The following is an 11,905-nucleotide window of genomic DNA, read 5'->3' as shown; positions in this document are numbered from 1 at the left end:
AGGAGGAGGAGGAGGAGCGTCGTTTTGGGTCCATTTCGCACTGGAACGACATCCAATGGCTTAGTTGGGCTAGTTCGTATGCCGATCCGGGCCGCGATGAATGGTTGGGCCCACTTCTTATTTTTTTGTAGGGTAGAATAATTCAAATGGTCCATGAACTTTGATTTAACGCACAATGTAATTCCTAAATTTTAAATTTATTCAATAAATTTCATGAATTTTAACCTAACGGTCAATGTAGTCCTTAAAATTTTTATACATGTTCAATGTAATCTATAAACTATATGAAGATGTTCAATAAAGTCATTCTATTAATTCAAAATTATGAATAACATTAAATAACTAAAAATTCAAGGATCACATTATACATTAAATTAAAATTCATAGACTATTAGAATCATTTTCCCTACTACACCTCATTATGCTGCTCAAATTGGCGAAAACATCTATAACCAAAAAAATTTGTGAAAACATGATTAGAATGATCCCGACCGAGATGATGCTGTCGTCCCAAATTTTGTCTAAGTCATTGCCATGACGTGATTATTAATCCAAATTGCAACCAATACCAACATAATCAAGTACAAAGAGAGATTGATTGATAATGAAAAGACAATCATCGTCAAATTTCATGGATTAAATTGCACATTAAATTGAAGTTTAAGAATGATTTGAGTCATTTTCCCTATTATGCCACGTGATGCTGCTTAACTTGGTGAAAACATTTATGACCAAAAAAAATTGTGAAAACATGATTAGATTGATTCCGGTCAAGATGGTACTCGAGATCCGCCATCCCAATTCTTGTCCCAAGTCATTCATTGCCATGTTGTGATTGCTAACCCAAATTGTGACCGGTACCAACATAATCAAAGAGAGAGAGATATTGAATAGAGGATCTACCAATATTAAATAATGCCCCCACGATATTATTTCATTCTTTATGTTTTTTTTTTCCGGCTATACTTTAATCCAAACATATTCAATTTGGCATCAAGGTCGCACCATCACATCAGCCTTCTTATGATATAAAGCGTCGCAATACAAAATGTGTACATTATCGCTTTCTAACCAAAACTTAGAATTGTTTCCACACTCCAAGTTTAATATAGTAGAGCACTGAGAGAACTATTCTTTTCCTTAGGTTAATAGCATGGCATTGACAGGTTTCAAAGCTTCTATATTGAAGCTTGCCAAGAAAGGAACTTAAAGCGGATTATCATGGTGCCCTTTTCTAGAGGGACAAATGAGAACGCATGCCCTAGGGTCCGGTCCACTGAACCTTTTCAAGCCGCCAAAGTTGTGCAAAATTTAGTATTCTTGACCTAACGAGCAAAGAGTACTTTGCAACTTTAATTACAAGCAGTAGTCATCGAGCCGAGGATAAGCACCAAAAAAATCATAAATCTATTAATTCAATTCTAACATTTAAATTAGGTTAATTTAGTTATAAATATTTTTATATTTGTACTAGTTCAATCCATCTGACCATTTTAGATCAAAAATTGTTAATGTAAATGTCAATCGTCCTAGTGACATAACTAGCTGATGTAAATATTTTTTAATAATTTTTTTGTAATTTTTATTCTTTTCTTCTTTTTTTCTTTTTCATTTTTTCCATTCATTTTGGCCAAACACGGCCCTATGCAGAGCTGACAAGGTCACAACAACCCTCATTAGATCTAGGTGAGGGTGCCTTGCCAGTGATCAACGATTTCTCAAGCCCTTGCCCAATGACCAACAACAAAATAAAAGAAAAAGAAAGAAATAACAAAAGAAAAGAGAAAAAATCAAAATATTATTAAAAATAACCATATTAGCGTCAGTTGTACCACATAAAACGGTTTGCGTCCACGTTAGCGATTTCCAATATAAAGTGATAAAATGAACTAAATTAGTGCTAGTATAAAAAAAAATTATCACTAAATCGATATCAATATTAATATGTTTAGAACTTTTTTGATACTCTTTCCCCCCCATCAAACTACATGTATCCCATCATTCAATATGCTCCAAAGAGAAAACCCATCTACGTCGATTGTTGTCCAGATCTTAAGCGAGAAAGAGGAAAGATGCTCACCATTCGAGCAACTCTCTTCGTCTCGCCTCGCCCAGCCTTCAGACTACAAGTATGGATCACGTCTCATGTACCTGAAATAGTTACCACCATTAAACCCTACACGGACTCCATTCGAGACCGGTCAATTTCCAGACCGCAATCAATTCTACCAACGACGAATCCAGTCAAGAATGCTTATGACGTAGGTTCCGGGAACCAGCTCTAAGACATCATCAAAAGCCCTCATCGTTGCGTAGGGAACCCCTCTTGATATGGACAGATGCCTAATATCCATTAGGATCGTAATCAAAGCTAATCGCGACAGTACGGTGGTGCTCCTAAGTACCTCAGGTTTCGCAATCAGTAGCCGGTTGAATTTGGCGACGACCCTATGAACTAGCGTATCCCACAAACATTATTTTAAAAAAATATATGGAATAAAGATGAATACGGACGATATTCGGGTTCTTCCCCTTATCTCTTTCGCTTTCAATAGAAGCTTCCTCACAGCTTCTCAGTCAACCACCGGACCAGCCCCACCCTCGCTGTGCTGACTTGTGAAAAATGAAGTCACGGAGACGCATGCTTTTGCTTTTATCTCCTTGGAGCTTTTCTCATTCGACAAGGTGGGCATCGACTCTTGAGTTGATTCGCGACTCAACCCATCTTTCCAGATCTCGTCGGATGAGTTGGCATCGAGAGGAAGGCGCCGCGACGCTTCCGTTCCACGCTTACTGATCTCTCTCTCGCCCCGATCAAACTAAAGGGTCGAGTTTATAATTCGGGGTTTGCAACAGCTGTTAAATAAAGGCGAGAGCATCTCAGTACATATGATGGTGATAGAAAATGATGGCTCAAGCAATACGATCATTGAATTCCGGTTCTTGTGCATTGAATCCACATACATCGTTTTTTTTCTGTGCTTCTTAGTTTTTTGTTTAAGTTGACTTGACCACAGAATTTGACCTCTTTATGACCAACCAATGAGGCAATCCAATCCACATACTTATCTTGAACAAGAAACCCTGATCCAATATGGCAAGGCCTGGGCTAAATATTATTTCTTTCTTTTCTCAGATGTGAAAAGGCAGATATAAAGAGCTTGCTGACCATAACCATCATGCATGACCAGAGCCAAGTCTTATCTCCCGTGAAAAGAGATGTTTCTTAGAGCATTCCGCGTCCTACTGTTATCTTAGTACCCGTTGGTCAAAAGCAACCACAAAGAAAAACTTGTAAAACACGTTGGGACTCTTTTCATCATTTAAGTGTTACATCTGCTCTTCGAGATGCGATCCATATCAATTCAATAGAGCACTTATGGGTTGTAAATTACATGTGTCGGTATTCCTTAATATCCTTCCCTATATCATATTTGAGATTGAAAGACGGGTCATGCACCGGTTTCTCCGCGCCGGCCGGGGGGGTGGAGAGGGGGAGAGATAGGTACTAAAAATTGAATGGCCTAGCAGCTGCCCAAAAGGAAAACCCTAACCCATGATGAGCAGCATTATCGGATGATGGCGAATGAATCCAACGAGACGGCTCGAGTCTCCCCAGCCCGTCGCAGTCAGAGTTGACTCCCCTATTCTTCCCCGTTGAGAAGGGGTTGAGGTCTTGGCACGAGACCCGCAATCTAAATTCACACAGAACTTGTGCCCTAAGTCTAACCTCAAGTCATCCTCAGCAAGTCCCACCATCTCGTCCTTCTCAGTTTTGTCCTTGTCCTCATGGAGGCAAAAACCCTTTCTCCTCCCTCCTTTATTTTCTCGGTGGGACCGGCGAGAGTATCACATATTGGTGCCTCATTTCAACTGAGAATTAACGTTGAAGTTTCCTTCATCAGCGAGGAAGCTCGGCAGAAGCAGCCTACTAGATAAGAACACGAGAGCTCGGTATAAAGGGGTCGCGCCGGTGACGCTTTTACTCCACAGACGCTCGAGATTGTGAGGAGAGTGTGCTCTTCCTCTCATCGTCGCCGTCGTTGTCATTGGAATGTCCGACAGTCCTAACCTCCGGTCGCCGGACTCACCGGACATGGACTTCAACGACCAGTCCGATTTCGAGCTCTCGGAGTTCTTAAAGATCGATGAGTGGCTAGGTGATGATCCAGCTTCCATGGTCCATGGGGCGCCGGCTAATTATTTTTACCAGAATGAGGCTGACGATTCCATCGGATCTAGCAGCAACCCGGAAGGCCCCAGTCGACGTAAATATCTGTTCCTCCATCGCATCTCATTCTCTTTTTCGGTTATCGATTCGATGCTAGTCTTGAGGGTTCCTACGCATGTAGAAAAAGTCAATGAGTTTGTCTGTGCTGCATACAGTCATTGCTTTAGCTGACTGGGGCCTGAGAGAGTTTGTGTATGTTACTGGCAGACGCCGAAGGCGGAAAGGAGAAGAAGGAAGTTAAAGAAAGGTTCGCCTTCAAGACGAAATCCGAGGTTGAGATACTAGATGACGGATTCAAGTGGAGGAAGTACGGGAAGAAGATGGTGAAGAACAGTCCGAATCCGAGGTAGTTCTTGCTTTGAGTTGATTGCGGTATTGCCCGCTGTTTAACTGTTGAAAATGACATGAACATTTTAATAAATTGACTCCCATGCCCTAGTGTCCGTTTGTTTATTTCCCTCGCTCGAATACTATCAGTCAAAACATGTGCTTGCTGCGAAACGGAGACGAGACCTAGGAAGCAGTCTTAGAAGCACAGATGTACCGGTTAGGTTTGCTTTTCGCCGAATAATTTCGTTCTTGAATGATCTGCAGGAACTACTATCGGTGTTCGGTGGAAGGCTGTCCTGTGAAGAAGAGAGTCGAACGGGACAGAGACGACCCAAGGTATGTAATAACAACATACGAGGGCATCCATAATCACCAAGGGCCCTTCTAGTCGCACACATTGCGGAGGCCGTGATCGCATTTGTTAAGTTTCGTTGAAGTAATGTAGAATCAAAGGGCTGGTTTCGGTAGGAGAGCTCAGTAGTCACAGATAGCCTTGTACTGTATGCAACTATTGTTGTAGTATAACCAAGAATTCTTGCAGCAGCCATTGTAGGGTACCTTTTCAATATCTATAAAATTAGCAGGTCGCATCGAGTGGTGCTCTCGAGCTCAAGGAAATAAGTTTAAATGACATATGATCTACGAGAATAGTTACACTGCCAGGACCAAAAGATCTGTCAATGTGATGCGTGGTCATGTTAACTAACTGAACCAGCTTTTGGTTTCGGAGACCAACTCACTGTGGAGTTATGTACAAAATAACATGATCCACCTCTTCACAAAGGATGGATACATCATTGCATGCATCGAGTGGAATATTCAATTAGATTACAATCGCTCAAATAAAAGATGCTGAACGTGAGCTTTCGTTTAGAAAGATGAATGAAAGATGACGTCGGGATTTCGCACGTGTGTGGGTAGTCGTCCAGACTTCTTAGAATTGCTTTCAATGCCATGAGCATAAGGAGAGATGCTCCACAAAATATCTGCACGTGGCACCTTTGTCGTCACTCCTAGCGATGATTTCACCACAGCTTTTGATTTCGCGAGTGGTTGTTTAGTAGCCTTACCCAAACCACTTGCAAATAACCACCGGGTGCCCAATTGTCGCTGTCTTGTAGTTCCCCATGAATGCTTCTCGTCCGGTTTGGCGTCTATGCCTGCCAGATGGAGTTCAGTGATTCTAAACGAAGAAATGGCTATTCCATCTCTCGCGGGCATATTGTCGTCTTCCTCCTCCTTTCTCCCCTCTGAAACATCTTGTTGAACATATCTTCTCTCTACATGAACCAGAGCAAGCATTGGATCACCAACAGCTTCAAAGTTTCTAAGAGGGTCCCTCAGCTGCACCCTGAAGGCTACGGTGAGGTTGTTCCGTAAAATGCCGCTCCTTATACCAGATGCCTCATTAGGATGTATGTCATCAATCAGCTTCTCTCTGGAGCTGTCCTCGCACTTTTCATGATGGACCACTAGTATCTTTCTAGTGCTCTCCCCACTTTCATCCTGGTTTCCAGTACTAACTCCAGCGTCAAGCCTCAACCACTCATCCAAAGTTACATAGAAATCCATCAATTCATAAGCATCATTGTCACCATTATGAACATCGTAAAGGAGAAATGCATCATCTTCCAAGCCCATAAGCTCATGAAAATTTGCATAATTTCTTTGAGAAGCAGGCGTTTCGAAGTGTGGAATAATTCTTGAAGGTGCCTCCTCATCTGTCATCCCACATTGAGTTCTCAAACCTTCAATTGTTAGGGCTTCAATCTTATCCATGGCCAAGAGCACAACATCTTCTAGAGATGCCGAGTCTGAGACCGGGTTATGACAGCTCAAACCACACTCCTGTTCCTTGAATTTTTGGCTCGATGCTGTTTCATGATGCAAAAGAGCCTGCCTGCTACAGCAACCAGTTTAAACTTAAAATAGAAGAGATGAACTTTTATATCTATTATTAGTTGAAGATACTAAACTATATGATCATCAGAACATGGACCTATAGTGCCAATGAGCCAACAGTGATGCATATTGAGCTGGTATCTGTAATTAGCCAAAAAAAAAGAAGAAAATGAAGATAGTAAGTTCAACATATCATACCATATGGTTTTGGAAGCAGCTTCACAGGCTATTTGTTGCAAAGTCCTACCAGTAATGTCCTCCAAAGGCATGGCTTTATCGATCTGCTTAGAAAGCTTTTCGATTTCAATTGATGCAAGGTGCTGGAGTACCTTTATGTTACTAGAACCCATTCTTGCAGGTAACACAACTGGTCTAGAAACTTGCAGTATTAAGTTGATGCCATTTTTAGCATTCCTGAAGAGCGAGGGCATCATAGTCCTCAAGAAACCTCCTCCTACAGTCTGAATAGATGGACCAAAACCTTCTCCAAGCAAAGGTGACTCAACTGGCTCCTGTGAAGGTAGTTCAATTGGACTCCCAAAGCCACCAGAGGAACATCGAGGAGAATTCTGAAAGGCTTTTTCATCCAACCCCCACTCACGCATTAAAACTTCAGTCTCTAGATCTTCAAGCATTTTGACCTTTCTTCTGTGCCTCAATGACTGACTAGACTGCTCATATTCCTCTTCAGCATCTTGAAGAGCTAAAGTGAGAATAGAATCTGCAGGGTTATCTTCAGAAGAAGATCCAACTAAAGCCCCCCAATCAAATCTCACCCGCTCCTCCGCGGCATCAAAATCTATTACAAAATTGCCAGAAAGGAAAGCTTCTCTTTCAAATTCTCTTAAGAGTTGTTCTCTGGGAGACTCAGGTTCGCCATTGAACTTTGAGCCAGAGAGACTGCGCTCGCTTTCCAGCATGTGCAAGAAATCACTAGTCACATGTTCACTAATATCATTAAAACTCTGCGATTTGGTTCCTTTTTTGTTTGCTTTATAACTATATTTAAGCCCCATGTAGTCTTCCTCACACTCACTGTGAACTGAAGCAGGCAAAGAACCCAAGTCAGCTGAGTCCAAAATCAACGCATCAAGAAAACTTGACTCCACTTCCAGAGCTGACTGCTTTGCATGTACACTTTGCTCCCCTATTTTATTATCACCAATTACAAGCCCAGTCGTTGTACTACCAGTTAAGTGATCCACTAAATCACACTTCATCTTGTCCAGACAGAGTGAGTCATTGCCTAAGAGGGTGTCATCCTTATTTAGTGCTTCAGTTGTAGAATCTTGAGTATGAATGCTAACTTGAACAGGATTCAACTGTTTACTTTGAGGTACTTCAATTCCCTGGTCTATCACAACAAAGTCTATGTCATCTCCTTCATCATCTATAGGTTCTCTAGCAGGCTCAGGACAGAGACCAGATTTTGCTTTTGATGACTTCACATTCTCCGATGATGAATCCGACCCCGATTTATCACTCAAAATATCTTGCTCAAGTTTCTCATAGAGATAATGGATCGATTTGGAGAATTCTATAGCATGATCAACAAAGGCACCATGTCCCACCTTAACATCAAGAGGCTGTGCAAAATGGAGAGAAGGATGGTTTAAATCGCTTGGAACACTCCCACTCCGCCGAAGCTTTTCAGTTGAACAATTCTCAGGAAATCCTCTATCTTGTTGCTTTGCGTTTGACCTACTATATGCCAAGTTTATGAGCTCTGAAACAGTCATATTACCATTAGACTCAAGATTACCTCCACCTACCAGTGAATAACCAAAACTGACATTCAGAGTTGCACCTTTAGCCTTGCCAGCAAGTTTGAAACTTGTTGTCCATTTACCTGAACTTTTGTCTCCATCCAACTCTTCCAAAGTCAGAGGCAGCAGCCTGGTGAGATCAACCCAGTGCTCACCAACATCAACGCCCGGAGTTCCAATCACAGAAGTACGAACTGAGAACAGCTTAGGTTCATACTTGCATGAGTTGAGAGGCCCACTTTTATGGCAATACACAGTACATCTATGCATCAAAGTGTCATCAAAATCAGCAGTTCCTCTTAGAACCCTTGATGGTCGTGACTTTAACACCTCATCCTTCCTTTTAAATTCCACACACAAACCAACACCATCAAAATTCACAGGTAAACCCTCAACAGAGTGCACGTGAAGATAGAAAAGGCATCCGAACTTTCGGCCCCGGAGATGGGACAGGGCTTTTAGGGGTTTCTTCCAATTCCACAAGGACGATGATTTGTTGAACTTGTTCGATCCCTTTTCATCCCGATTTCCCGATTTTGGAACCAATCTATCTTCAACCCACCCAACTTTTCCAGGATATTGAGTTGATGGGGAGATCAAAGGCTTTTGAGTGGCTTCATGCAAATACAAAGCTTTGCTTATTGCCTCAATATCATGCAAGAGCTGACTATTGCTGGCGCTCGTAGAGCACGCATCGTTTCCAGACTCATGTCCCGACACCAACATCTCTGCACCACGCGGCAACTAAATCTGGAATTTTTACCAAGAAAGAAGCACATCATGTATCGACTCTCTAAGCACACAAAGCTTCAGTAACTCACTCAGATCATGACAATTGAGGAGCCGAACAACAGGAGCAAATCAAATCGACAACGTTTCAACACGAATGGAAAATGCACAGAAACTAGTAACAACAATCTTCTCTCAAACGCAGAGAAAATCAAACGGCGAGGCAGTTACACCCACAGCTACTTCAAACCAAGAAGATCATCTACTCCTGTCCCGACAAACCATCATCTCTGCACCTCCCGACAACACAACCTCAAAAATCCAGAAAAAACGGAAACGCATCCACCGTCCAAAGACGTTCCGCGCATTTAGGAAACACCTCGGCGGGCGCGGCTCAGACCACAATCGCCACCGAGATCAAAGAACAGCACAACAGCAGAATCACATCCGCAAACAATTTCCGGAACACGAGTAAATCGAGAATCCGAAACATACGGGCGAAGGAAAGAAGTGAAAACAAAGTAGAGACACGAAGTCGAACGCCGGCGATTCACGCCGGCATGCACTTCGAGTCTAAGCGCGAAGGTCGACTCACGCGGCCGGCCGGGGGAAAACCATCCGGCGGCCGAAGCGAGGGGCGCGTACCTGGATCGCGGATATTCTTTGCTTCCGGCGAGGGGAAACCGTCCGAGGCGAGTGTGCGACTCAGCAGAGCCCGTTGACCGCGCGAGCTGCTCCGACTCGGAACTCGGCGGCGGCGGCGGCGGCGGCGGCGGCGGAGGAAGAGGGAGAAGAAGAAGGAGAATGGAAGACGGAACGAGAATGGAAGGATCCGTTGGATTTAGCGCGTATTTTCTCGAGTAGAGGCGTTGATTTTCTCTTCCTTTCTCGCGCTTGCTGCACTTTTTCTCGAGAAAATTATTTTTTGTCACGAGCAAGGCGCGAGGGAAATGAATGCTTCCTTCTCTTCGTCTCTTTTTGTCCTTTTGTGCGCGTTGGAAAATTCCCGGGTTCCGGTGGGGCCCCCTTTGCAGGATCAATGCCGTGTACGGTATGACCGTTCGATTCGAAAATTTAAAAGGTCTCGTCCATCATATGTGCCCCGTCAAATTTGTAAATTATCGACTTTTGGGGTCCACCACAACGGCCATCCTTCCAACTTCCAACTTGGAAAGGAGAGTTTAGAGGTTCAAATTCCCACATTCTCAGAGAGGATTGAGGTAGAAACGATTTCATTTTAAGAGTGGATTTTGACTCTCACACCCTGAATGAGGTAAGGGCAAAAATTTGAAAGCGAGTATTAGCGTAAAATTAAATTAAGGCGATCAAAAAAAAAAAAAAAAAGTCTATCGCTAATTAATGATTGTGAAATTTTTGCGGTTGATTGGGGAAAATTACCGCAATCAAGGGTAATTAACTTTAAAATAGGCTCTATTCCTAAGACTGCATTTGGTAATTAAGATAAAATTTAAAATAAAATAAAATTTATCTTATTCTACATTTAATACATGCACAAGACAAGATAAAATTATCCATAGCATAAGTGAGGTAAAGGTTAATAAGATTTCTAACATTTATAATAAGAAAGTTATTTTTTTAATGACAATTTTCTTAAATTAAGAAAATTAAAATTATATTTTGATATAAATAATATTTGAATTTTAATATAAGAATTCAAAATAACAAAAAAAATAGCAATTTAGTTATTTTAATTTGCTTTTTTATTTATATATTGGAATTTAATTATATTTTATAATATAAATTCACTATGTAAATGTAAATATATTTATATTTATTATATATTCTAGGTATTTTAGTATTTTAGGTATATTAGTATAGTTTACTATTTAATAAAATTTTAATAGAGAATGATGGAATGGGAAAAAGACATAAAAATAAATTAATTTAAAAAGAGAGAAAATAATAAAAAATAAAGTAGGCACGAATGTCACAAGAGATTTTTACTGCTCATTTGCAAAAATTTTATTCATTTATATTAATATATCATTTATACCAAACAATATAAATAATATGATATAAAATATCTGACTTTAATATTGTAATCGAATAATAAATAAGATATAGTAAAATCTCTTGATTTTATATCCTATTTTATCTTGATTAGAATATAAGCAACCAAACGTAGCCTAAGAATTTAAAAGAAGGGACGAGTGCATTGGTAGTTGCAAATTTTGTTATAAAAGTACAATCAAATCCTAATATTTATAAAAAGTACAATCAAATATTAAAATTTGTTAAATTGCTCTAATCAACTCAAGAAAAAAAATTCCATTAACTCAATTAAAACTATATTTTGATATAAATAATATTTGAATTCTAATATAATAAATTCAAAATAACAAAAAATAGCAATTTAGTTATTTTCATTGAATATTATTTTTATTTATATATTCGAATTTAATTCTATTTTATAATATAAATTCACTATATAAATGTAAATATCTATTTATATTTATTATATATTTTAGGTATATTAGTATAGTTTACTATTTAATAAAATTTTAATAGAGAATGATGGAATGGGAAGAAAGAAATAAAAAATAATAATTTGAAATAAAAATAAAGTAGGTAAGAGCGTCGCGAAAGATTTTTAGTATTTGTTTGTAAATTTATTTATTTATTTATTTATATTGATATGCCGTTTGTACCAAACAATATACATAATATGATATAAAAATATATGATTTTATTACTTGTAATCAAATAGTAGATATGTAATATGGATTTCATATTCTATTATATCTTGATTAGAAACCCAAAGGGCTATTTGTAAAATTTCTGTTATTTTGTTCAAAAGAACAAAAATATGTTTGGTAAAATTTTCGTTCCTAGGAACTGATTTAGAATAGAAATAAGAAATAGAAAAAACCTTATTTTTACTCCCGAAACAATTTCGAAAAATAAATTTTCTCCCTCCTCTTTTTTT

At 39.7% G+C, this 11,905-nt stretch overlaps 2 protein-coding genes across 4 annotated transcripts; one reads left to right on the top strand and one right to left on the bottom strand.

Moving 5' to 3' along the window:
• Positions 1-3,894: 3,894 nt before the first annotated feature.
• On the top strand, positions 3,895-5,155 carry LOC104436327 (probable WRKY transcription factor 50). Its single transcript, XM_010049069.3, has 3 exons — positions 3,895-4,268; positions 4,439-4,577; positions 4,826-5,155. Exons 1-3 carry the CDS (start codon positions 4,055-4,057, stop codon positions 4,947-4,949), a joined length of 477 nt encoding a protein of 158 aa, XP_010047371.2. The 5' UTR covers positions 3,895-4,054; the 3' UTR covers positions 4,950-5,155.
• Positions 5,156-5,234: 79 nt separating this feature from the next.
• On the bottom strand, positions 5,235-9,894 carry LOC104436326 (protein PLASTID MOVEMENT IMPAIRED 1-RELATED 2). 3 transcript variants are annotated; one of them, XM_010049067.3, is made up of 3 exons: positions 9,604-9,894; positions 6,662-8,979; positions 5,235-6,464 (listed from the first exon to the last, which is right to left on the bottom strand). In XM_010049067.3, the coding sequence occupies exons 2-3, from the start codon at positions 8,953-8,955 to the stop codon at positions 5,432-5,434; spliced, it is 3,327 nt and encodes a 1,108-aa protein (XP_010047369.2). In that variant the 5' UTR covers positions 8,956-8,979; positions 9,604-9,894; the 3' UTR covers positions 5,235-5,431. The 3 variants fall into 3 exon arrangements, with proteins under 3 accessions (XP_010047369.2, XP_010047370.2, XP_039166054.1); XM_010049068.3 differs by having other exon boundaries at positions 5,235-6,461; XM_039310120.1 differs by having other exon boundaries at positions 6,662-8,957.
• Positions 9,895-11,905: the final 2,011 nt, after the last annotated feature.

Source organism: Eucalyptus grandis, chromosome 3 (assembly GCF_016545825.1).
Source record: "Eucalyptus grandis isolate ANBG69807.140 chromosome 3, ASM1654582v1, whole genome shotgun sequence".
Classification (NCBI taxonomy): Eukaryota; Viridiplantae; Streptophyta; class Magnoliopsida; order Myrtales; family Myrtaceae; genus Eucalyptus; species Eucalyptus grandis.
The sequence above is the reverse complement of the archived record's forward strand: the minus strand, read 5'-3'. Positions and strand labels throughout refer to the sequence as shown.

What these genes read in the sequence shown, in the direction of transcription:
- LOC104436327 (XM_010049069.3), top strand. Translation starts at nt 4,055, where the DNA reads ATGTCCGACAGTCCTAACCTCCGGTCGCCGGACTCACCGGACATGGAC. An exon ending in CCCGGAAGGCCCCAGTCGAC is followed by an intron (nt 4,269 to 4,438) that starts GTAAATATCTGT and finishes TGTTACTGGCAG; the next exon opens with ACGCCGAAGGCGGAAAGGAG. An exon ending in AAGAACAGTCCGAATCCGAG is followed by an intron (nt 4,578 to 4,825) that starts GTAGTTCTTGCT and finishes AATGATCTGCAG; the next exon opens with GAACTACTATCGGTGTTCGG.
- LOC104436326 (XM_010049067.3), bottom strand. Translation starts at nt 8,955, where the DNA reads ATGTTGGTGTCGGGACATGAGTCTGGAAACGATGCGTGCTCTACGAGC. An exon ending in GCTGCTTCCAAAACCATATG is followed by an intron (nt 6,465 to 6,661) that starts GTATGATATGTT and finishes TGGTTGCTGTAG; the next exon opens with CAGGCAGGCTCTTTTGCATC.